Source organism: Lepisma saccharinum, chromosome 6 (genome assembly GCF_977018435.1).
Source record: "Lepisma saccharinum chromosome 6, izLepSacc3.1, whole genome shotgun sequence".
NCBI lineage: Eukaryota > Metazoa > Arthropoda > Insecta > Zygentoma > Lepismatidae > Lepisma > Lepisma saccharinum.
In genome coordinates this window covers 16639248-16666881 of record NC_139234.1, presented here as the reverse complement: position 1 = coordinate 16666881, position 27634 = coordinate 16639248, and the positions used below count along the sequence as shown (strand labels likewise).

The following is a 27634-nucleotide window of genomic DNA, read 5'->3' as shown; positions in this document are numbered from 1 at the left end:
TGATCACGTCACCACAGCCCCCTTGTGTGTCCATGGCACTGTGGAATGCATTCTGCAGAACTTTAGTTAATTCTATTTTTGTAGCAACCTAATGTGTTTTGTATGCATAACCATGAAGTTTAATTCATATTTAACTTACTTGTGTACAAATATTCACCATTGATAGTGCTTCTTCACTCAGATTTAAATGTCCTAGACGAGACTTTATAATGCAGAAAAGCTGGTGTGATGGCACTCTTAGTTTAAATGCTCGAATTTCAAACCCGGCACCTCTTGATTACAAGGTGATGAAGTTACCACCACCATTGGGGAGGCACTAGTATGCCATTGTGGAGACCCTCATTACAGCTGTTAGGGTTGCTAAAAAATCATAGAAGAACACACTTCTGTAGGAAGTTGGCAATACTGAATCACAATGGTACTATTGTCAAACATTGGTGCTATGAATATGGTGGCTACTGCACACACAAATACAGAGGTGAAGACAGGAGAAGTATGGTGGACAAGCCACAGTCCTAATGTTTGAATAGGCCCAGGGAAGGACATTAGGCTTGGTAAAGAAAAGAGCATAGGTCTCACAATGAGGTAAGGTTACAGTTGAAGCATGATTAACAAAATGCATCTGTGGCGCATGTCGCACATGCTGACATCGATGAGCACAGCTTGCAGCATGTGTATGAATTTAAGCCTGAACAGTTGATTCATTGAAGCTTGACAGTTTGTTGAAGAATACTCTTCTTCTGGTTGGTATTGGTTTAAGATTGGAGAGCTGGAAGCATAAAACTCTGCATGTTTGCAGCTTGTACATGTTGCTGAGAGTGCAAAACTGAGTCATTCGGGCATGAGACATCAACATAGGCAACTGCATGTATTGCTACCTTAGTGGTGAATCATAGGGAGTGTTCTGCTTTCACCATCTAACATGAGCATGTGTGTTCTTTGCATCTATTAATTATTCGTCCTTAACATTTCATTAACCTAACAGAAAAGGTATAAAAGTGTTAAAATGTACTATAAAATATTAGCAGAAATTGATTTTAGTTTTCTATTATGCTTTCAGGGTGGAGTGATGCTAATTTCCATTGAGTGGAACTGTAATTTGGATTTGGAATTTATGACATACTGCCTCCCAAAGTACAGCTTCCTGAGGTTAGATGACACCACCAGCAAAATCTCAAAAGGGTACAATTTCAGGTATAAAAACTAAAGATTCTCTTACAAAATTTAAAATTAAAGAGAAATTAATATATGTTCAAATGTGAGCTAATTGCAGGATCTACTTTTTCTGTGCAAGATTAGTACAAAATTTATTGAAATTATGCATTCCTTCATAATGTCATGTGCCATTTTACAGATCCTGCCTTGTAACTGGACTGCAGAAAAATACAGCAAGCATCTGTGATTAAACTCAAATGGATATTTTCCCATGCTGTTACATTGTTAGTAATTCACCATCTTTAATTACTATGGTTAGAATTCTAATTGTATAATAAAATAGGATGTAGTTGCAACACTTGTTTGATTGAATGTAAAGAGCAAAAAATATCTGTGATAGATTTGGATCAAATGTTTTGAAATTGTTCCTTCAAGTCATTGCAGCCCTAAGTCAGGAGAGTATGGAGGGTAGTAGAGCACTTGAGAACTGCATCCACTAAACAATTCACCTACAACTTCTTCAACTCACTCATTGTTATAAAAATAGATGGGTGGGTTATGCAGAATATGTCCCCTCTTCCTCAAATCTAGTCACAGATTTGTTCCAAGTATTTCAAGTAAAACTTTTGGTAATGCAGAGTGGTGTTGGGATATAGCATGCACGCATCATGATAACACCATCACAGTCATGCACATGAATATCCATAGCCTGACAAAATTTACTCTCCATGATGGCCTGTAATGACATGACTCATTAAATTGGTGCTTCACTCAGAGATCACCAAACTTACCTAACCACAGAGTTATTTCCCACCTTTCCAAATGCATGATGAGCTAGCAAATGTGTGGGTTCCAATTTTTACTATAATTTCTTGGTTTATGAAAAGTTTAAGATGTAATGAAATTATTCTCCTCAGTGCAGACAGGACAGGAAAAGGGGGAAAAAAATCAATCATGCTAAATATGATTTTAATTATAGAAAATTATAGATCATTACTACACAGGATGTCTACCAGTCTGGAAAACTTGAAGATGTCCGGACTTTTTCTGGAAATGTCAGAGAAATTTACCCTTTTTCTCGAAAAATCATTATTTTCGTTGTAGTGCAAGAAAAGTAGGTTTTGGACAAACATAAAGGACATGAAAGAAATTTTGAATTTGTTGTGTCTACTTCATGACATACTTCAGTTCGATATAATGTTTTGCCAGTGGATAGAGTAGACATTTGATATTAAATATACAGGGTGGCTCAATAAGTCACTTAACACCCTCAGTACAAGGCCACTGCGGCACGCAACATGGAAATGGTGATGACCAATCGTTATCTGGCCAAGGGGGAACCACATTGACGTCACCCACACGGTCGGCGGCCATCTTGATGTCCGCGATCTTGAATTCAACTTCAGAATTTTAAATGGGAAAGGGGTTGTGCGACATATCAAAATGGGCTAGAATTTCACGAGAAATGCAACGGTGAAGGTTTTTTCGACGTATCTTTAACCAGTTAAAAGTTATGACTGAATTCTTGTACCAATTTGCTCCTTTTCGAGGTGTTAGAAAAATGCCTTAAAATTTGTTTAGCGCTTCGGTAATGCATCGAGATCAAAGTGACGTCTATGGAGAGACGTTCGCATGCCATTGCACATTATTTTAATCGGATACATCCATGAAGAGCTGTGCATTATGAATGGTTGTCGCGAACAATTTACAGTGTGACGCTTCCATTGAATTAAATGTCCTTCACAGTGACAAGGCTAATGTTTATGTTCATAAGGAAGTTCATAAACAGAATATTCGATGATTTTTATCTGATAACCCATTTTCGACAGATCAAAGCTGAATGGTTAGTGTTGGTAAGTTAATGGTGTGGCGTGCTGTGTGGAACACGATTGGTTAGTCAATTTTCCATCAACGGAACCTTAAATGCTTAGGGCTACTTGGATTTGTTAAATAAACAGTTTATTTCATCCTTGCTTATGGAAGAAGGTACTTTTTACAGAGTTTTTTCAATAGGGAAGAACACCAGAACACTTATGAGAACGTTATGAACCAGTTTTTGTCCAAAGTTAGTTATCAGATGACAAGGATCACATATTCTGTTTATAAACTTCCTTCTGAACATAAACATTAGCCTTTTCACTGTGAAGGACTTTTCATTTAATGGAAGCGTCACACTGTAAATTGTTCGCGACAACCATTCATAATGCACAGCTCTTCATGGATGTATCCGATTAAAATAATGTGCAATGGCATGCGAACGTCTCTCCATAGACGTCACTTTGATCTCGATGCATTACCGAAGCGCTAAACAAATTTTAAGGCATTTTTCTAACACCTCGAAAAGGAGCAAATTGGTTCAAGAATTCAGTCATAACTTTTTACTGGTTAAAGATACGTCGAAAAAACTTTCACCATTGCATTTCTCGTGAAATTCTAGCCCATTTTGATATTTCACACGACCCCCTTCCCATTTAAAATTCTGAAGTTGAATTCAAGATGGCGGACATCAAGATGGCAGCCGACCATGTGGGTGGCGTCAATGTGGTTCCCCCTTGGCCTGATAACGATTGGTCATCACCATTTCCATGTTGCGCGCTGCAGTGGCCTTGTACTGAGGGTGTTAAGTGACTTATTGAGCCACCCTGTAGAAGGTTAAAAAGGGCTCATGTGTTGAACTCTTTCTTTTGTAGAAAGTGACTACAATAAGTAGCTATTGTTATTTACCACTTTTTTGTTGCAATTTTTTTGGGTGAGGGGTGGGGTGTTGTTTGGTAGATAGTTATCTGAATGAAGTTCAAGACTTATAATGCCAGGTTAAGATATTTTTAAATTTCGACAACTTTGTTGCCCTGCCTTCCGGTTTGTGTTCTGGTTGTAATTCTTGTATTTTTGTCTCTTGTACTCCTTTTCACACAGTTGTCATGTTACTTGGGTATTGGAATCTTTAAACACTACATACTTACATTTCCATTGCCACGTATTGCGTGAGGACCAGGTAATAGCAACAATAGGCATAATTTAACCTACTGTGAACATGAAGATTTGTATGTAGTTAACTTTTAATTAACATTAATTGAAATGTTTTGATTTGGTAGAATAGACGGTCACCCATCCAAGCGCTTTCCTGGCATAACACTGCTCGTCTTTCCTTTTCATTGGATTACATTAATAAACTGGCATATTAGATTTGTTTTTTTTTAAGTCTAGGCATTTCTGAATGCGTCGTCTTGGATCTCGTTCGCCTGTGGTATTTATTGTCAGATTAGGGTGGTGAGGTTGTGTTGTGTTCAGAATTTAAACCTTTCGTGTTGCATGTAATCAAATCGTTTATTAGCGTTTGCATGTATTCAAATAGTGTTTCTTGATCTAATCCTTCTCTTATTTGAATGTTAGGTATTAGAGCACTGCATTGCACCACTTTCGCTCAAAAATACTCGATCGAATTTCCCATGCTCGAACATACCGCACTCGTAGTGGAATGATTGGCAACGTCCCGTATCTCAGAGCCTAATAAGCAGCACTGTCAACCTAAGGCCTATACATGGAAGGAAACCACTCTATGCAATTACAATTCTAAATAATAATGCTGTATATTATTATGTAAGGCTCAAATACAATATATATGAAAGTATGCAATATCTACAGACCGAAACGTAAAATGGATACACATGCTGACAGACCTGCCTAAGCAACTACAAATATCCTATGACAGTACAAAATATATGTGTACATCATTGTTAACTTACCGAAAATGATGATCATATTCTGCGAAATAATAAAATGCAGTTACAATATTCAGTCGAACATCATTTTAATGCGACAATAATCGTAGAAATGTCAGCCTTGGTAGTCTCATCCCATAATCATCTATTTCATTTTCACATATATCGGTAATATATATAAAACTGCATTTTATCATGGAGATTATGACTATGTTCATTTATTTTTAAATTTCACTTCGTCTTTTACTTCACTATCCATATTTGAGGATCCATTACCATAGACAAATGACTGAAATGCATGTACTAATAGGGTTCGAGAGTACGAGTGTATTCCACTTGCTCGAATGTAAGACCTATCAATTCTGCATGCCATCTAGCATTGCCCGTGCGAACTATTTGCCGCTCGAGCGAAAAACGATCATTGCAGCACTCTATTAGGTACATATCGATCTGTGCCTGAGATTATTTTTAGCACCTTGTTCTGGATATTTTGTAGTGGCCTTTGGTAGGTTGGAGCAATATGCTGCAACACAATGCATGCATACGTTAACATTGCTCTTAGTAGAACGTTAAACATAGTTAGTCTGTTTTTGTTGTAAGTGCTTTTCCATATTTGATATAATTTGCCCCATACGTGTGTTGCTTTTCTGGGGGCTAGGCTCTTGAGGTGTTATTTAAATATGAGGCTCTCATCGAGTAGTGCATCTAAAGTGTAAATCACCAACCGTGAGACCTTCTGTAAACCTTCTGTCTCACCGATTCGATGTATCATTCCATGTCAACTGATTCATGGCCGCAATCATCTGCTGTTACACTCATAGTTCGCCACACCTATTCATTTTATATAAGAGCCTCTGAATGTGAGAACCCGTTCTCAAAACATCAGACGAATATGCAGCCGCATACATTGTTACTTTCCCGGTCATTCTCTCTTTCATATCCCTTAAAAATTGCAGACACCGACACACTACTGCACTGGGATACCAACTTAACCACTTCTTTTACTGGTGTCTTACGATACCACTGACAGAACGTTATGTAAATGTACATATATATTGAGTAGAATCTGTTTCTTGCTCCTTTTCAAAGGCTGTCCTTGCTCGGAGAACACTGAGATCTTCCCGCACGCATAGAACTCACCATATTATTTTTCTAAAAACAAGTCAGGCAATATTACTAAGTGGCACTACTTCCTTGCTGTTCACATGATTATTTTTAAAAAATAACCAATGTTATAAAATATTATGTACACAAATTTCTAAGCTCATTGAAAGTTACAATGCATATTACTTCAAAATGTTCACACTTATCTTGCCTAGCCATGTCACCAAGTTATTTTACGAAGTGCACTATATTTGGCGGAACAAAAATCGTTATTAGGATGCTTGTCAAAGTTTCCAACCGCAATAAATTTACGAACTTTCTTTGTCTTGTTTTGATCATCATCATCAATAGATTTATTGGACTTACAGCATTGCATATGGCTGTTTATACACATTATATATTTTATTTACATAAGATAAAATTTACATAAAATCTACAAACAAATTTCAAATACACTCCTATCTATATCAAACCTTAGAAATATACATTACCATGTTATATCATTTTGTCTAAAAAAATTCAAGTAAAATATATTCAATTCACATGCATAAATTATAAGATTTAGTGTTATACTTAGCAATATATCACTGCATATGAATAAAAATGACATGTTTTTTTTGTTTTTTTTGGTCTTGTTCTGTATTGTTTTGGGTGAAGCGCTTCTAAATTGCTAATTGGGTGTTATATGATTCTATAGTATAGTTTAGTAGTTTATATTACATTATATTTGTGTATGTATCGGCCGTTGTTTTACCTTACGTAATGAATCCTGTAACAACGCTAGATTTTCGTGTGGATTATTTTACTTCTATGAGTTTGCAATGCTTTCTCAGGGTTGGTGATTTGAACTTTAGGTAGTTTGCCTTTGAATTCTGAGGCATGTCATTGCCTCCCATTCGGAGATTTAGTAGATCATGTTTTTTTTTTTTTTTTTTTGTGAATAATGCTGAGATACTTTTATTCACGTTTATCTGAATAATAAGTTCTACTATAATTATATATTTTTTGCACTATAATTGTTATGGATTTTTAGAAAAACTAATTATTTGTTAATCATTAGTCAGTACAAGTCAAAGATTACACAGAAACTCACCCCGGATACTCACTGGCTTCCCTCCTCCTACCCAACAATCAATTATTTTTCAGATCCTTTTTGCATTTCACCTTCACCTGTAATATTCCAAAACTTGGTTAACTGGAATTCTAAATGTGAGTGTATATAAAATGTAAGTGACCTTCTTCCAGACATGTTCATGAGAACAGTTGGTCTGGAATATTTTAGTTGTTGCTCTGGAAAGCCTGGAAATGTCAAGGAATTTTGTAGACACCCTGTATACTGGTTTCTGAAATATTGACAGATCCCTTTAGATTAATTGTTCTCTCTCATGACCAGACAGATTATTCCTTTTAATATACTTCGAACTACTATTTCGTAGATCTATCAATTTGCCAAAATTTGACTTCATAGTTCTGGCAGTTACTGATACGTTGATAGTAGATATGGAAATTGATGGAGCATATGGGTAATTTTTTTCAACTTTGCTGCTTATTACCCTTAATTTTTTTCATTGATACGTAAGTGATCGTAAACTTCAAGGTGACCATTCATGGGCCACTAAAAATATCCACATGAACTATCAGTAGCTTGTGGTCAACACTTTGGCAATATCTGATTTAACCCATGTCTCATCCAGTGTAATGATACAACGTAAGAAATCTCCTTTATAACAACTTTGTCAGTATATTTTAAACTCGGTATCGGCACAATAGGTAACTATGGTGCTATGTTGAAAAGGAAATTTAAATTTACATATACTGATGAACAGTGTTTATGTTCATACAATAATAAATATTTTTATAATTATTACATTGATAAAATAACTAGAAATAACAAATGTTATAAGAGCATCAAATTATGCAATTGTTTACAAGAACATTTATAACATATAAATGTTATTTATATGTAGAAAACATTTCTTTATTATCTCCTTGTGAGACAGAGCAAGTCCTTCACTAAATATTTGAGTATGCCTCAGTTCTACTTCTGAGCACACTCAACATGTCAAATTCTTCAATCAGGTCCACAAGATGGCTTCCTTCAATTTTCAAAACTTCACATTTGACTTATTCACATCCAAAATGCCGAAAATATTTCACTCACTTAGTCTTATTTCTCATAAGATTCTCATTTTAGATAATGCAATATTCATTTACTAGCTAGTTAATGCAGATGCCATCAGATAATAATTTCCTGCTCTCAATTATTAAACTTGGCACTTTACACCAGTTCCAAATCTTTCCTTTTTCGTTATACAGATTATTCCATTATAAAACCATTTTCAAGCTTCTGTTATCAACAAAATGTCTCTTTATAGTTTAAAGAAACTATTAAAGATTAATTTGTAAAGTATAATCTTTCAAAATATCCAGATTTTTAATGATATCAAACCTTCACCAATAGTCACATTTTTACTTATGTACCATCCATCTTGAGATCTTTAAAGTCACAGACAACTAGTATTAGAGCAACTAGTTCAAGCCAGATTTTTTAGTATGAGTTATCTTCAATTGTTTTTGTTTTATATTTTTGTCCATAACTGCTTAACACCTTGAATGTTTGTTTAGTAAATGTACATATTTGCTCTGTTACAGCTATTTTACTATGTATATCACAATATACTTATCTAATGATTACAAATACCATCTTTTGAATGTTGATACAAAATACCAAGTATGACATCATATTAGACATTGAACAATTTTAAAGAGTTGACCTTTGTATATAAACCTTGATGCCAATGCAAATGTACATAATTTCAATAAATTTAATTATAAATTTGAATGTATCATATCTTTCTTGTCTGAAAGAACACATATGATTTAAAATATTTGTTTTTCATTTTGTCAGTCAAAAATAACTGTTATGAATATGAGTTCAGAATATTGCACAATTTGATAATTTTGTCATGATATACCAATTGGATTTTTTAAACATCATATTTAATTAAATTGGTTTAAATAGTAACTTCAGACATTTAATTGCATTATTATATGAATAAATTTTTTAGCAATCATATGACTAAATTATTATAAATATTGCACAAATGTGGAACTTTGTACTTAGCCTAACCATTTTCAAATGTAGTTATGACAATGTATTATTTTATTGTCATACTGGCGCTCAACAAGGGACGAACCCACAACAGATCTGAGCACTACTGAGACTTTAACATATAATAATTAATATAATGCCTCTATATTTACAATCTGTTTTCATGTTCTGCATTATAATCAATTGAGTGTAACTGAATATTTGTTTTACAACAATACAGCAAGAACTTGTTCATCGTGAACCAATACAGTGCAACTATGCATAATGAATTTTTAGTACATAATAATATTGAAAAAATGAAATTCAAGTTCGACATACCAACAATTATTATCTAGTGAAGTACCACATGAACCATTTTTACATAAACAATGTACCTACATAACATTATTATTTATTATCAACCAATGAAGCACCATTCAGAACTTCATTCTCAACCTGAGAGCATAATTTCTATATTAATCTTTATTTAGCCAAAAAATATATTAATAATAATTTTCTACATGTAGAGTAAGTAACCTCTGATCCAACTAAGTTTCCCATTGAGAATTCATCCATTTATCTGGTAAGATCAGCTAACAAGACAAAAATCTAAGTCCCTGCATCAAGAAGCAAACATCCTCAGATTTACGGAGTGCTGAATATAAGATTTTTTTTTACATCACAAATGAATTCATGCAAGAAATGTATAAATTATGATGTGCGCACTAAAATTATAAATCATAAATAATTGTTGTTCCTGAACTCGCAGCGTCATGGCTCGAACTTACTATTCAGCCCTTTGTGAACACATTTTGGAGCCATAATGCATTCTAGCATTTTTAAAGGAAACAACTACTTGACTGAAGCTTGGATCAACACGTGAATCTCTTTGCTCTTTGTCAAGTTCATTCCTATTTGAGCCTACGATTCAACTCTTGGAATCTTTGTGCTCTAGTAAATATTTTTCAAGCCAAAGCTAAATCTTAGCATTCAAAATTATTATGCACATGCCATCACATTATATTATACATTTTTTGCACTCCAAAATACACATAACAAAGAATATTTGTTATATTGAATTTTTCCACCGTTCAACACAACTAAGGATCAAGAAATATGAATGAGGACCGATATTGGATCATGAAGATCAACTTAAAGCAAACTCTACAGAAGAAGACTTCATATCTGAACTAATGTTTCTGACTCAAGAAAAGAAGCACGAAAAAGAGAAAATTTTTACAGTGACAGCCGACAAAAGAAAAATTCTGCACAAAGTTCTGTGACTCACAGTACCACCTTTAACCAACATCCTAAGAAGAAGAACTCAACCAACCAACCAACCCTTGTGGGTATGGTTGTGGAATGAAGAAGTATCTTTTGTCCTTCAAACCAACAAAATAAACAACATGTTCGCATAAGCAATTTCATAATGCTAAAATTAATATACAAAGAACGAAAAAGTAAAGAACTGAGGTCTTATATACCACCCTTGACACTCAGTCAATAAGAAACTCCCAACCAACCAACCCTTAACGCTTACTTAATCTTACATCTTCACTACAGAAATATCTGTTTCCTTTGAAGATCTGACAAGTATGTCATCTACCTTGCATCCTTGCAACAATCTCTTTATTAGCTCCTCATGTGACTTGTTGCAGTTTTGCAAAATTTCTAGCCATTTATACCTTTTGGCATTAGAACACTTCCACACTTTGATGTGTTCAATGGCCACTTGACTCACAGGATTACCAGTGTTGCATTCTAACAATGTAACTGTTGAATCATCATGATTCTCAACACACAAATAAGGTCCTTCAAACAAGAAGCAGTATTTCTTAATGGGATTATTTTCTAAATCTTTATGTCTGTTTCTAACAAACAACAAATCACCAACTAATATGGAAACTTTAGCTTGTTGTTTTTGGTTGATTTGGTTTGTTTTCTTACTTCTGGCCTCAAAACTTTTTAGATGTGCCATGTGAATTTTATTGTCCCATGACATTACTTCATCTTCAGTGATATTATTGAATATGCTCATGTTAGGTTCCATATTTAATCGCAGTTCTATAGGGGCATAACCTGTTTGAGATGAAATTGCATTATTTAAACAATGAAGGGCAACATTAACCTTTTCAGGCCATTGGGTATGACTATCCTGACACAAAACTCTCATTAAGCGATTAAGCTCTGCATGATATCTCTCAACCATATTGGAGGACGGATGATATGGAGGAGTGAACACTAACATGATGCCTAAGTGTTTCATTTTATCTGCAAACTGATGAGATCTGAATTGAGGTCCATTATCGGCAATCAATTTTTCAGGAATATCCAAATGGACAAAATAACAATTGATAAGCTTTTTGATGACTGTATTTGCATTACTGTTGACAATAGGATAAGCTAACAAGTACCGACTTGCAGCATCCAACACTGTCAACAAAAATCTCTCCCGCTTAGAACCCATGACAAATGGACCTTGCAAATCCACAAAAAGGACTTTTCCAGGTTTACTGGTCAGGTGTATTTTAACTAAATGTTTTGCAGGATGTTTATTGGGCTTTGACCTGACACAAGTATCGCAATCAGCAACATATTGTTTTATATCTTTAAACATGTTTTTCCATCGGAAATTTCTATATATTTGTGCCATTGTCCGAGATGCACCGAAATGACCACTCTCATCATGAAACTTGATGAGCATATTACCAATTAAGGAGGCAGGTAAGCATATCCTTAACTTTTCTGGTCTGTGAAAATCCCTGACACATAATATGTTCTCCCTGAGACAGTACTGTTTCCGCCAATTCCTACAGCGAGAATTATCAGTATCAACATCTCCAGAGAGATAGGAAATGATCTCATCCAATTCGATATCATTTCTCTGTGCATTCACAAGTTCCTTACAGTCACACAAAGGTTGCAGCATTAATTCCAACTCGGAGTAGTTGACATGATAATGCATGTCCAACTGCCAAGGAAAAGATCGACTTAGCAAATCAGCGATTACATTTTCCTTGCCTTTGCAATATTGAACATCAAATGAATACATCTGTAACTGGATGAACCAGCGAGTGAGGCGAGCATTCCACGTGTGGGCAGTTTCCAACCACGTGAGGGCTTTATGATCTGTAATAATGACAAAATGCCTCCCTTTTAGTATAGAAGCAAATTTGTCTATAGTATATAGGATCGCCAACACCTCCATTTCAGTAGATGTATAAGATTTCTCATAATCTTTTAACAATCTGCTGACAAATCCAAGAGGCTTGAACCCTCCTTCTATGATCTGGAAACAATAACCCGCTACTCCAATAATCGAAGCATCAGTTTGAACAAAGAAATTATGTTCAAAATCGGGAAATGCAAGCATTACTTGTTCAGCAATTTTTTCCTTCAAAAGCTGAAATGCTTCAGATGCCTCTTTATTCCAACACCATTTTTGTTTAGCTTTGAGAAGCTCATACATGGGTTGGGCAAACATTGCATAATTTTTTATGTATTTACTAATCCAATTTAAGGAACCTAATATTTTTTGCAATTGTTTAATTGAGCTAGGTTCCGGTAACTCTATTATAGACTTGACAAAAACTGGATCTTTATGATACCCTTCTGGGGTAATGATGTGACCCAAAAACTTTATCTCCCTGCAGCAAAATTTACATTTCTCTATTTTAAGGGTCATGCCTGCTTTCAGTAGACAATTAAATACACTTTCAACATGAGTCAGATGAGAATCAAAGTCTTTGGATCTTATAATGATATCATCCACATACACCACTACAAAATCCTTACAATCAGCCAAAACTCTATTCATTGCATCTACAAAGACAGCGGTGCCATTCACTGATCCAAATACAACACGTTTAAATTGATATAACACGCCTTCGAATGAAAATGCTGTGTATTTTCTACTTTGTTCATCCAAAGCAATTTGCCAAAAGGCATTACCTAAATCTATAGATGAGAAATAATTACAACCTTGAAACTGTACTAATAACTCATCTATTTTTACGGGATGAATTTGCATCAACTTTACATGCTTATTTATCCCTTTTAGATCAACACACATTCTTATCCCCCCACCTGGCTTAGGTACAACCAATAGAGGGGATAAGTATTCAGAGTTGGACAATTCAATCACGTCCCATTCCAACATGGTGTTGATCTGTTCTCTAACTTCGTCCCGGTATGCAAATGGAATAGGATAGTTTCGACCTACCACGGGTTTGTCTGTATCCAGTTCCATTGTGTGCACATAATTTTTACATAAACCTGGTTTAATGGAAAACAATTTTTTATATTTATACAATATATTTAAAAATTTCTGTTTTTCAACTACCGACAACATCTCAGTTTGATCCAACTGACCAGAAATATTTAATATTGTTTCATCATCCACCTTATTACCCTCAGAACTTGACACAAAAGAACATTCATAATAATGATCCACATCTACAGTATTTTCCAATGGAACGAAACGGGCAAGTACATCATATTTATCATTATCACATACAAGTGCCTTCTTAGAGAAATCTAAGGTACCTTGCAATGCATATAGAACATCTAAGCCCAAGATCATATCCACCTGCAGATTCTGAACCACTAAAAATTGTACCAACAAACTTTGCAAACCGATAACAATCATAAGCCTAGTTAAACCTAAAACTTTGTTCTTTTTAGAGCCTGTAAAATCCACTAGTCTAATGTTTTTAGTACTCAATAATCTTGGCCTACTGGCTGTAGAAGAGATATTTTTCCACACCTGATAGGAAAGCAAACTAATTTCTGCTCCACTATCACATAGAGCCAAATGTTTATGATCTAGTATATTAACCCAAATTTTTGCAGTATTCGAACCATTAGGAACATTATTGATTGGTCGGTAATTTTCTTTCATGTAATTTTGATCTTCAGTTTCTAATCCTTTTTCCCAATCCCCAACATTAACAACTGCTATGGCAGGGTTTATAGCATACCCTCTGTCACCTGCCTCAAGGCAAAGGGAATTGACTAGTTTTTTTGATTTTCAGGAACGTGAGATCTTCCCTGATTTAAGTGTCCAATCTTGTTGCGCTCTTTGTCACTTATCTCAGTTGCATGAACTGACACTTCAGTCTTAAAAGTATTATGCACACTTTTGACAGGCAACTGCATATTTCGGATGACACTCATACTATATAAAAATTGCAACAACTTGCACATGCCCGCACGATTCCAATGAATCATATCCAGACGATTTTGTGTACGAGGACCAATGTACTGTTCATACAGAGTTTCATTTATCTTGTCATCATCATCAAAGAAAAGAGGAGCAATATTTAGCACTTTGACCTTATCCTCATCTTGAAGAGATAACAGGTGAGAATTGTACCTTTGCCATCGGACCCATTCTGGATCCCCTCTAGAATGCATAACTTTCGGAATTGGTGGTAAGGTAAGTACAATTATATTCCTTGTCTTATTTTTCATGACCTGTATCAGTCTGTTAAAGCTTTGTTTGATATCATCCTCATTTCTCCGTTTCAGTAGATCATTCGTGCCAATCATTAACATTACCTGGTCTGATAACTTATTATAAGATTCCATTCTTTGTCTTAGCTGATCTATTGTTTGACCTGAAACACATAATCCAATGTGCCGTGTACCATCCTTTTCCACCTTCACGGGTTCACCTAAGATATTTTGTGAAAGTCTAAGCATCATGCTATCTCCTATTAATTGATTATTGTCAAGTATAGGAGTTAGAATGTCTGTTTCCATTGTGTTTCTATTATAGGCAAATCTATTCTTATTTGGAGGCTTTAATACATTATTAGCACCCATGTTACCTCCCCCAACATGAGTCCTCATCAGTTTTCCGCTTGGGAAACAACACCATTAGCTACTGTGGGAATCTTATCTGTTCCACAATTGTAGCTCTTAACCCCAAGGTTTGTTTTGTCATAGTTCCTATGAAAATTAGTTCTTGTGTAATTTGATTTGCGAGAGTATGTATTCTCTTTATCTGCACTAGAAGCTTGTTCCACAGCCACTTGAGCTACTTTAGCTTTAAAGTTTCGATTTTTTGCACCATATTCTGAATTGCTCATCCTAAGTGGGATGTCTCTAAGCGATTCAAAATTCTCTATGGCTTGCAATGCTCTTTGCAATGTCTCAACATTATTTACCACAAAGTGCTCTCTGATCTTAAATGGCAAAAGCGTAGCCACTTGTGCAATCAAGTGTGCTTCCTCCGCATGAGGCTGGATGGATTTGAGCAATTTATAATTCTTGTTTACAAATTTCTGTAAGTTACCATGTGCAGCTCTAGAAAATTGAGTATTCAGTATCCGAGTCAATGTGACACTCTTCCACCTAGAATTCTCATAGTGAGACAGAAAGGCCTTTTTAAAATCATGGTAAGTATTGAAGGAAGATTTATTCTGAGTGTACCAACTTTTTGCACATTCTTTGAGTAACTTAGGTATATATTGCATGTAATCCTTTTCCTTGATATTGTAAATATCCATCATTTCCTCAACTTTCTCCAAAAATTCCGATGGCATACTGTCCATCGAGATTCCATCAAACTGTGGAAACTTGCACAATTCTTGTGGCTTTATGAAAGATTGTCGGTGCGGTAAAGAGTTGTCATATTGAGTACTAGTCGCAAAAGTTGCACTTTGAGAAGGACCATTTACATCACTCTTATTTATTTTCTTATTATGATGCAAACAAGAATCACCTTTTACATAATCTTGGCGATGACCAGATGGTGTTCCTCTACGGTCATTAGTAGAATCAAATAACTTTTCTTCTGAGCCAGATGACTCAGTTTCAGTATTAGTGGCTTTATCACATACCTTAGATACATGCCTGCGCACTACATCCTCATCAACACAACTATCAGAACTATTCACTACTGTAGGAACTTTTGCACGTTTTCTCTTTGTAAGAGTTCTTCTGCCAGCTGATTCTAACCTACACTGACTAATGGGTGACAACACTTCTTTTACCAATGTTAAAACTTCTAGCTTTACACCCATTATTTGTTCCTGCAGAACCTGGTCCTGAGAGAGATCATTATTCACTAATTTGCAATCACTTGTCACAAGTCCTTGCATGGTTTGAATAAGTTCATTAGGCATATTACCTGCTGAACCATCCTCTTCATTATGAAGCACTTTGTACTGAAATTGATCAGAATTCATCTCTTGATTAGGTTGAATTTGTGGAGAAGAAGCACCATCACACACTGAAGGTTTAGGTAAACTTGAAAGAGAGGACAAAGTATTTGCTAAATGCTGTTTAGTTTCACACCATTCCTTTTGCATGTGTCTCATATCAACATGCAGTCGCTCTGCCAAATCTGCATGTTCTTCTTGTACAGCACCAACCTGCTTAGCCAAATTTTCCATCTTTTGTTCCACAACATAGGATACTGCAGAAATATCAGTATCCACTTTCATGGATAATGCTTTTATATGAGATTCCACTTTCTCTGTTCTTATCAAACACTCCTTCTTATATTGAGCAAGATCAATTCTAATTTCTTTTAATTGAGCATCAGAAGATTGCTGAAGAGTTGTCAGCCCAGATTTAAGCACCATCTGGCTAGCATTCAGCTCTATCAATTGAGCATCAGTCTTTTCCTGATTAGCTTTGAGATCCTCCTGATTAGCTTTGAGCTCTGTTTGGCCATCCTTGATAGCATTGAGAGCAGCCATAACATCTGCCAAGCAGAAATCACCCTTTGGATCTGACATATTTAAAGGTAAAAACACCTAACCTCAGAAACCAGAACAAGAAGCAAAACAATACAAAGATTATTATAAGCTTGAACCTTTTCAACTAATCACCCTAAGTCTCATAATCTTATTTATATAACAACTTTGTCAGTATATTTTAAACTCGGTATCGGCACAATAGGTAACTATGGTGCTATGTTGAAAAGGAAATTTAAATTTACATATACTGATGAACAGTGTTTATGTTCATACAATAATAAATATTTTTATAATTATTACATTGATAAAATAACTAGAAATAACAAATGTTATAAGAGCATCAAATTATGCAATTGTTTACAAGAACATTTATAACATATAAATGTTATTTATATGTAGAAAACATTTCTTTATTATCTCCTTGTGAGACAGAGCAAGTCCTTCACTAAATATTTGAGTATGCCTCAGTTCTACTTCTGAGCACACTCAACATGTCAAATTCTTCAATCAGGTCCACAAGATGGCTTCCTTCAATTTTCAAAACTTCACATTTGACTTATTCACATCCAAAATGCCGAAAATATTTCACTCACTTAGTCTTATTTCTCATAAGATTCTCATTTTAGATAATGCAATATTCATTTACTAGCTAGTTAATGCAGATGCCATCAGATAATAATTTCCTGCTCTCAATTATTAAACTTGGCACTTTACACCAGTTCCAAATCTTTCCTTTTTCGTTATACAGATTATTCCATTATAAAACCATTTTCAAGCTTCTGTTATCAACAAAATGTCTCTTTATAGTTTAAAGAAACTATTAAAGATTAATTTGTAAAGTATAATCTTTCAAAATATCCAGATTTTTAATGATATCAAACCTTCACCAATAGTCACATTTTTACTTATGTACCATCCATCTTGAGATCTTTAAAGTCACAGACAACTAGTATTAGAGCAACTAGTTCAAGCCAGATTTTTTAGTATGAGTTATCTTCAATTGTTTTTGTTTTATATTTTTGTCCATAACTGCTTAACACCTTGAATGTTTGTTTAGTAAATGTACATATTTGCTCTGTTACAGCTATTTTACTATGTATATCACAATATACTTATCTAATGATTACAAATACCATCTTTTGAATGTTGATACAAAATACCAAGTATGACATCATATTAGACATTGAACAATTTTAAAGAGTTGACCTTTGTATATAAACCTTGATGCCAATGCAAATGTACATAATTTCAATAAATTTAATTATAAATTTGAATGTATCATATCTTTCTTGTCTGAAAGAACACATATGATTTAAAATATTTGTTTTTCATTTTGTCAGTCAAAAATAACTGTTATGAATATGAGTTCAGAATATTGCACAATTTGATAATTTTGTCATGATATACCAATTGGATTTTTTAAACATCATATTTAATTAAATTGGTTTAAATAGTAACTTCAGACATTTAATTGCATTATTATATGAATAAATTTTTTAGCAATCATATGACTAAATTATTATAAATATTGCACAAATGTGGAACTTTGTACTTAGCCTAACCATTTTCAAATGTAGTTATGACAATGTATTATTTTATTGTCATACCTTCATCCTCGTAGTGTTCCAGATGGGTATGAGTTGCTTTGAGATGCAATTTTCTCCTTTTGCAATTTGTAGCGCAGGTGTAGGTGACTGCTGATATACTAATGCCCATATTGTACAGTGCAGATCTGTCTCCAGTAATGTGGGTAAAGTTGTCACCTTATGATCAAGAGGTCCTATCTGTGCATAAAGGGGACTTGAAACAAAAAAACAAAACTGCAGTATAGTGAAGGCAGCACTTACTTGTTCTACACTTGCGTTAGAAAAACCTTCCTGTAGCATAGCTGATCCATCACTTTATACCCTCATTGAAGATGTTTACCCATCTTGTTACTTGTCTACATTTTACAGAAATTCCTTCATGGTCACTGCCACCAGAGCATGGAACGACCTCCCAAACAACATAAGAAACTCTTCTTCTCTCGGCCAATTCAAATCAAAATTAAGAAATCATCTGGAGTCAACTTACCAATACTGAAAACAGGGAAAGGCAATAAAATGAAACCATTCTTGACACACACTGACTTTTCTGTATTTTGAGTATTTTTGCTATATGTGTGTTCATGCTTTACATGCATTTTTTTTTACTTTTAGTTACAGTGTATATGTGTTTATTTCTTTTTCTTGTTTTGTTTTTTCTTTTCTTTGGTATTTTGATGTTTTTAGTTTTTATATATTTTGTAAACTGTTAGCTATTCAAATCAATTTGTAAAATGTAAAATAGAGATGGTTAAGTGGAAGAAAAGGCTTCTGCCTTAACTTCGCCATCCAAGACAAGAAGTAAATAAAAAACAAATGATGCAGATTCGCAAAAAAGCCTCTAGAATGTCCTCCATGACAATGTACACTCCTGTTCACATAAAGTGGCACAGTTTGAAAAATGTGCCACTTTATCTGAACAGGAGTGTACAATGCAACTTTTGCTACTTTGAATTTTTACCAGACACCACTGCTTCAATTTATGAAACATTGTGATTAAACCAGTGGGTAGCGACTGGCTCACATTCTTCTCATTACTTCACTGACTCATATAGTGAGGAAGAAAAGTCAGTTTGCCTCGAAGTGAGCTAGGTATCCAGTGAACATGTGGCATAAGGGACACAAACCAGTGTTCGAAGTGGAAATTCTTAGTAAGGGGATATTGCTTCGTGGAGTTTGGGAATAAGTGGGAGGCAGGAATGCTGATGTGGATCAATATGAAGACAATGCAGTTGGTGTGTGTGTTTGTGGTTCTTTTTCTTGATTCTCCTTTGTCCCCCCATTGTGAACACTGGCATAAACTTTCTGTGCTTCACTGTGTCTGATGCTATTGGGTCGTGTGTTCACAGGAAATTGCAACTTGGTAGAGAGCAATCTCTTGAAGGGATTGAAAATCCTGCAGTCGATGCTACAAAATGGAAATTGCCCTTGCCTGAACTCCCTCCTGTTTGTCCCCAGATACACATTTATTAGTGACTGGAAAAACCCCAGATTCGCTCTATACAGAGACTTGCCTGGAGAATCTTCCACCTGAAGTCACCTATCATAGGAATCGAACCTGCCCTACCGACAGGATCACAGTGGCTTTCCCATATTTATTATTTACTATTATTGATAATAATTGTACTATGTTGATACAAAGAAGCAACTGTTGGGTGTAACTGTTGTTATTAAAATAATATTTTCTTTCAAGGCAAGCTTTTCATCATGAGTTCAATAGGCGGACATTGATCAAAGCTTACGGCATAAAGTTTGTGATAGATGTCCGAGGAAAAGCAGGGAAATTCAGTGCTGTTCCAACATTGCTCAACATTGGTGCAGGACTGGCTCTCTTGCAATTGGTGAGTACACTGTACATGGGTAACCTGTGGCTGCAATTTTCTGTGTGCCCTGTTAGGAACAGAAAAAAACGCTTGCTAAAGCCTGACCGACGAAAGTATAAACTTCAGGAAACCCAGACTTTCCATCTCCAGTTGTGGGAGTTTTAGGAGGAGGAGGGGGGAAGTGGTGTTGCTAAATGTCTACTTTTGTCCTGTCGTACACAACACCTTTGCTGTCAACATACACCCATCACTTGCATTTTAGGGAGAGGCAACAAATCGGGACCCATTCGCTTGCTACGTGGAAGAAACCATTATGCTTCGCCATGCTTGGCCTTGTTGAGGATGCCACCTGTTTCGAAAATGACTCGAAATGAAAAATTTGGCAATGCAGAATACAATGAGAATATCCTCTCATCATGGCAACTGGACAAATAGGCCAGTCAATAAGGGGGTCCAATAAGGAAAAAAAATAGGGAAAGCTGGAACAAATTTTATTATTTTTGAACACGAACTTCACACATCCACAGCTGGATGCGCACTGCACAAAATGGCAGTGCTCACCCCGCACCTACCCGCACCCTGCCGAAATGTGAGTGACTTTCTGGCAGCGGCGTGCATTCAGGATACGCAAGATACGCACTGCGTACCCACAACACAGTAAGAAAAAATAAACATTTTTTCGTCTTCCCCGAACATGAAAATTCAACAATTATCGCTCCGAAAGCAGTTCCACTGCAAGAAATTCCGATTTCCGCACGAACACGCTGCTGCCTTCCTGAAAGCAGTCCCGAATGATCCCGATTGTGACTTCGGCACCCACCCGATCCACGTTCCTGCCGATTTCCGCAGAAAGACGCTGTTTCTTCTGCTTGGTACCCTAGAAATTTGGAAGGTAACCCCATTGACTCATATCAGCCCCGATCACGTGTTTGGGTCTGCCCGCGCCTACCCTCTCTCCCACTTCTTTCCCGGTTCTAAGCATCGAGGGTACCCAAGATTTTGACAGCGTATGCAGTGTTGACAGTAGTCAACATATTTTTTTCTGGAATGCTTAGCTTACTAGCATTCACGCGTAGATAGATCACTGTTGGGTTGCAATAAAAATACATTATAAAAAGTTATACAGGAATCAGACAGGAGGGCAAGAATATGTAGTGGTGGAAGATCATATTTAATATACGCGTAAACTATCACATATAAAATATTAATGTGAGGTTAAAGTTACACTAGCAAGTTGTTTTTTTTTCGTATAGGGAGGTGAGGACCAGAATGGACTGTCACTGTATCGAGGGGAAAATATGTGAACAATTTGCAAGTTTCGCACAACTCAGAGTATGAGAGTATCTGTTTATCTCCTTTCGGGATCAACATTTCCTTTGAGTTCCATAGCATGGGTGTTGATTGTTGACCCAACGATATGAATGAATGATAAAAGAAAAACATAATAAAACACAATGCTTACAATGGGATTAGAATGAGCCCCTCCCGCCAGACATTGCAAATTGATGTACGGTAGTTTAGCTTTTGAAGTGTTCTGGGATGTATGCTGACGTATTTTCTACTTGTCCTTAATTATCTCCCTTCTACAAAATACTTTGTCGACTGGCAACTCCGATTCATTCGTACACAAGAACGCGTGGTTTTCGGGCATAGCGAGACCGGACACAACGTACCGTGGGAGGTTGACTTTTGCTTTCTTCTGTCGTGTGAAATTTGCAGCGAGTGTTTCGTTCATATTATTTACATTACAGGATCTCTATTGTTTGTCGGTGCTGTGAAGTGATAAAATAGGGGGACCGGCAGTTATTGATGACATACTGGAGAAGGGATTTTCGGAATTTTCGAAAAAAGTGTAAACAATCCGAAATGGAAGGTCTGTTCCTGATTTGGAAAAATTGTTTCAGGCAGGAGTTGTGAAGGATGGTAAGCAGTATATTAGGCATTTTGATTTTTGAGAAGAAGAAAAAATATCTCTACAGAGTGATTGACTAAGTAGAAAAACAGTGAAACTTTATTGTTGGCCTTATTCGTTGGTTTCCTCTGCGAAAGATGTTGTGAAATAGTAGAGAATACCGAGATTTATCAAATTTATTACATGAAATTTGAAAGGACGGAAAATGATTGAGCCATTTCCTTCCCGTTCAATGTTCATCGCACTGCATGAAGGAAATAATCAAAGTTGAATTGTTGGACTCTACATAGCTACTATCAGAATATATTTGTGAATATAAAATATCATACATATATTTTACCTCGTTACATTTGGATATTGATACAAGGATGAGAAATTTCCCATTATAAAACTGTAGAAAAAAGTTTTTTTCTGAATAACATGATGGCCAGGGAGGGGGGGGGGGGTTTCTGGCCCCCATAATTCATTTCGGTTGGCCCATGTTGCGTACCCTAGTTTAAATGTCACCGCACGCCACTGCTTTCTGGATAGCCCTTGTATAACACATACTATGTGCCAATAATTACATACGAAGCAGAGACTTTGACAATGACAGAAAGAGACAAAAAAAAGATGCAGGCAGTGGAGATGAAATTTTTAAGGAGTATATTGGGGAAGACTAGAAGGGATAGAATAAGGAATGAGGAGATCCAACAGATATTGGGGGTGGTGAAGCTTTAGGACAGTAGATCAGTCACAGATGAGATGGTTCGGACACATGAAGAGGATGAATGCAGAAAGACTAACAGTAAGAGCTTACCATGCACAAGGAGTGGGAATAACGGTGGAAAGAACACATAGGGGAGAGTGTTAGGAGAAAAGGACAAGATTGGAACACCGTGGAATGAGAAGAGTGGTGGAAGACTAGGAAAAAATGGAGAGGCTTGTCAACTATGCCAACCAAGCCAGAGGCAGGAAACGGCAAATGATGATGATGATGATGTAAGCACAAAATGTGTTGAAATTTGCATTTAATGCCCAATTCCATGTTATTTCGCCATTTCTAACTGATGAAAATGTGTTCAGAACATGTTACTGCATATACAGAAACACATTTTTGCAACAACACATGTCAGTGTTATTGCATTTGTGAAAAATTGAAGTCACTACACATAGCAAACATTTGGTATTAAGTATGGTATTAATTAACAGGAACAACCAGCCTCTGTGGCAGAGTGGTTAGCACATCGCTCTACGACGTCATGGGTTCTGGGTTCGAATCCTGGCCTAGGCATGGATGTTTGTGAGTGTACATTCATCAATTTCATCACATCATCACTCATCCCCATATTTGCAATTAGCCAAAAGTGGCACAAAAGCAAAGTAAAATAAACCAAATCAAGCAATCAATTAACAGGAACAATATTATATTTTATCAAGTCATGTGCATTAAAAAACATGGAAAAATGACCCTACAGATTTATTTAATGAGAGGGATTCTGCTGATATTACCTATAGAGCTTTATTGTATTGTATTTATTGCATTATTTTGTAAGAATATTGATTTTCAGTTGTTTACTCTTATCATTTAAATAATATAAATATCACCATAATGCTAGGAAAGCCTGTGCTGAAGTGGTAACTAATACTCTTGAGACTACAGTGTTAAATTTTCAACTTCATATACCTAATAGTTTCTGAGAGAAAAGGTACAATTAGATTAACATTGTCCAGATAGGAATTGAAACTTGCCTTAGACACCCCCAAATAAATTAGTCTCTGCATGCCTATGATCAGCACCAATTGTATTTATCATTTTTACATTTTTCATGATATTAATGTAGACGTATAAAGCTATCCATATTCAAAGTTTGTAATTTGGTGTAACAATATTATGTATGACCTTATGGTATACATACCATAGTTTATGTACAGACTCTATTCTTGCCACGTGATATTGAGCTGCTTAGCTCCACAATTCACAACCATACAAAAATATTAGATGTATGATTGTAACATATGTAGACCCGAAAGTCTCTAATTTGTTAAAATAATAATAATATATTGTAATAAAATAAAAGCTTATTATTGTTAGTTTATTATGAAAGTTGTAATCTGTTTTTCTACTAAAGAATTGTATGTCAGAAGTCCTCTTTAGGATCATTGGGACTGATTAGAACGAAACCTACAGTTTAAAGTGAGCTGTAAAATATTTTATATTGTGTGCAAATAGCATTTTTCTTTTTTTCTCTTCCAGTCTACCTTGCTCTGTGATTTCCTTCTCATGTACTGTTTACGAGCACGTAGATTTTTTTATGAAATCAAATATCTGCATGTCAAAGGGGATGATGCATTCAAGGTGAGTGCATTGCTTCATTTAGTTTATTGTTAGCATGCGGTTTGTTATTTGGAAACTATTGATAATGCCATTTGTTGAGAAGTGCATAAAATCCCTTGTATCTCTGCCAGGAAATTAAAAAACGCCAATTAATTAGAAGTGCCTGTTAGAAGTTTCACTATACATCTAATTGTCGTGTGTGTGGGCGTTTGCGTTTGCTTATCTCCAGTGGAATTAAGTAACTTGTTGCAAATTGTTTCATTATTCAGGCATCATAATTAATTTGAAAATTTTACTTGTGCTTACTTACAAAGTCCTAATTGTTGATTATATGTGCTTTGTTTAGATACATATATATAGTACATCCAGAAAGTAAGTTCCGTTTGCAATTTGTACTGCAGCAGCACTGTGATCACAATGGTGTGCATGCCTACCGAGTTGTTTGACCCATTGTCAAGGCACAGATGTCAATTGGAGGAAAGATGGTGGTAGTGCAGGTGCTTCGCAGTGGGTTGTGATAATGTTCAAGAGAATCGAGATGCCCACCACGTGTGAAGTGCGGTGTTTTGCTTTTGGACTTTTTGCCACGAGGTGACACCATCATCGCCAACACCTATTCCTTATGACCTTTTGCTGGCAACAATTTCCTCATCCCAACCTATAAGCCAGACCTCGTCCCGTCTGATTTTCATCTCTTTTTGCACTTGAAATCTTTCTTTGGTGGCCAGAGCTTCGACGACGACGATGCAGTCCAACATGCTGTTACCACTTGGTTATCATCACAGGTGGCACTTTCTATGATACAGGGATTCTAAATATGGTGTCTCATTATGGTAAGTGTCTGAACAGTGGTGGCAACTATGTTAAAAATTAATCCAAGTTATGTACTTCAGTGTGCACTAAAGTTTTTTGTTCCACTGCATTTTTTTTCATTGGCAAACTGAACTTATTTTCTGAATTACCCATGTAGATGTATTGTTTTAGTTCTTTCTGTACTTGCGTCTGCGTGAATTTAATTAATGGTATTAGATATTGCAAAGAATATGATTAAATCTACTTTGTTGTGTTCCTATATAATTCTTACAGCAGGACAAACGTGTTAGGTGTTGTTGAAGAGATTTTCTTGGGACGTCAACTAGATGAGTTCAGAACTTGAGAGGATTAAGGTGGAGGGCAAAGGTAGCAATTGCCTCTCCCTTTCACTTCCCAAATGCTAATCATCACTCAATGCAGTCATCCTCAAGGTGCAAATTAGCACAAGAAAAAATGATTGTCACCTCTAAAAGACATTTGAAGCTAACAATGAATTAACATAGTAAGTGGCAATTTGGTAACCACGGTTAATATTGAAACAATATTCCATTTTTTACTAATCTTTATCTTGTTTACATGGAAACGAATACTGCATTACATCTGATGATTTCTCTCAACATGAAATATTGCATTTTGTTCGCTAAAGAAAAGTAATTATTTTTATAATGTATAGAGCTAGGATTTTTTTCCTAAAAATCAACAAAATATTTAAAATGATAAAATGAACCTATAATTTAAATGTCATCTAACTTTGCGACCTGTAATATTTTCGACATGAAACAAAATATGGAAAATCTACTTGCATGGAAATGTACCACATCAGGCGCTCACAAAATGAGGGGATATGCACAATACAGAAAATTCAGAAATTATTGTATCCAACATGAAGTTATTTTTTTTATGGAACATGCATAATTTTTCTGGCGAAATGAAAAGTAAAGGTAAAATTATGGATAACAGAATTGGTCTCACCTTCCTACACCAGATATCTGCAGAGATAATTAATCACTTAGAGGTTGGCAGCATGGACACCATTTGTCGTGCCACTGTACTTCCTGCGGGGGTTAAAGAGAAAACAACACATCACGGGTCATGCCTCAGTTTAGTGGTGTCTCCCGACCAGGTATGTTGTACTGCTGTAAGTGTCAAACCGGGAAATCATACGTACTCTAACACATTTGACGGTTTCTATTCTCAGCTATTGCTTGCCGTATTGATATTTGGAACCCTGTTTTGTTGTTACCACTGTGTTCTCTTATTTCGTCTAGTATGTAGATATATCTATCTTCAGTAATGAAGTAAAACTAGATATTATTTTAATGTCACACAAATGCACCCACAGCTGTGACATTGTACGCTGAACGCTACCCAGATGGACGTTGCCCTTCACCTCGTACCATTGCCAACATCTGCACAAGTCTTGTTGAAACAGGAAGCTGGGCTCCCAGAAAGCGTCAACGTACAAACACAGCAACTAACAACGGAAACAAAATCTCTGTTCTGGCTGCTGTAGCTCACAATCTGCAGGTGTGTGTACGATATATTGAATGTGGTTCTGGAATAAGCCACAGTAGTGTGTGGAGAATTTTGCAAAGGCATAAGTTTCATCTGTATCATATCTCTCTGCACCAGGAACTGTATGGGAATGACTTTCAAGCCCGCATTGACTTCTGTCGTTTTGCACTTCAGCAGTTGCAAGATAATAATGCATTCCTAAGTAATATTTTGTTTACAGATGAAGCTTCGTTTACAAATCACGGTAATGTGAATTTGAGAAACATGTACTACTGGTCCATGCAAAATCCCCACTGGCTTCACAAGGTTGCTCATCAACGACAGCGGTATCATTGGCAACCACATTGTAGGCCCCTATTTTTATCAGGGAACTTTAAACGGACATCAATACGCATAATTTCTTCAAGACTCTATCCCTTCTCATAGAGGACGTGGCATTGGAAACCCATCGATCAATGTGGTTCCAGCATGAAGGGTGTCCCGCACACTTCGCATGTGTTTCCAGAGAAGTTGTGGATGCAAAGTTTCCAAATCAGTGGGTAGGACGGGGTGGTCCTGTGGGATGGCCAGCTCGGTCCCTCGACTTGATGCCATTAGGCTACTTTCTCTGGGGTGCAGTGAAAGATTGAGTCTATCAAAAAGTCCCAACGACACTAGAGAATATGAAACAGCATATTACTGCGGCGTGTGTGACAATATCTGGAGAAACACTAAAATTTGTGCAACGCTCACTTGTTCACCATTTCCACAAGTGTATTGATGCAACCGGTGGTCACTTTGAACCTCTGCTGAAGTGACACAGTTTCATCAGATAAGACATTACTGATGATTTGTGAGTGCTTTTTTCTGTGCTGGATGTACGTTACAAATATGATGTTTATTTGAGCTAT

General features: G+C 35.9%; 1 protein-coding gene across 5 annotated transcripts in view; it reads left to right on the top strand.

Moving 5' to 3' along the window:
- The window catches only part of LOC145988591 (P2X purinoceptor 4a-like), an 81229-nt gene that overhangs the window by 36536 nt on the left and 17059 nt on the right, over positions 1-27634 (top strand). For 2 of the 5 annotated variants that reach the window (XM_083123577.1, XM_083123576.1), the window contains exons 4-6: positions 1061-1194; positions 20058-20205; positions 24336-24437. In XM_083123577.1, the coding sequence (XP_082979703.1) occupies positions 1061-1194; positions 20058-20205; positions 24336-24437 (384 nt within the window). Of the gene's footprint in view, positions 1-1060; positions 1196-20057; positions 20206-24335; positions 24438-25502; positions 25732-27634 lie in introns of those variants that run through there. The other 3 variants (XR_014441769.1, XR_014441768.1, XM_083123578.1) reach the window with 3 other exon arrangements.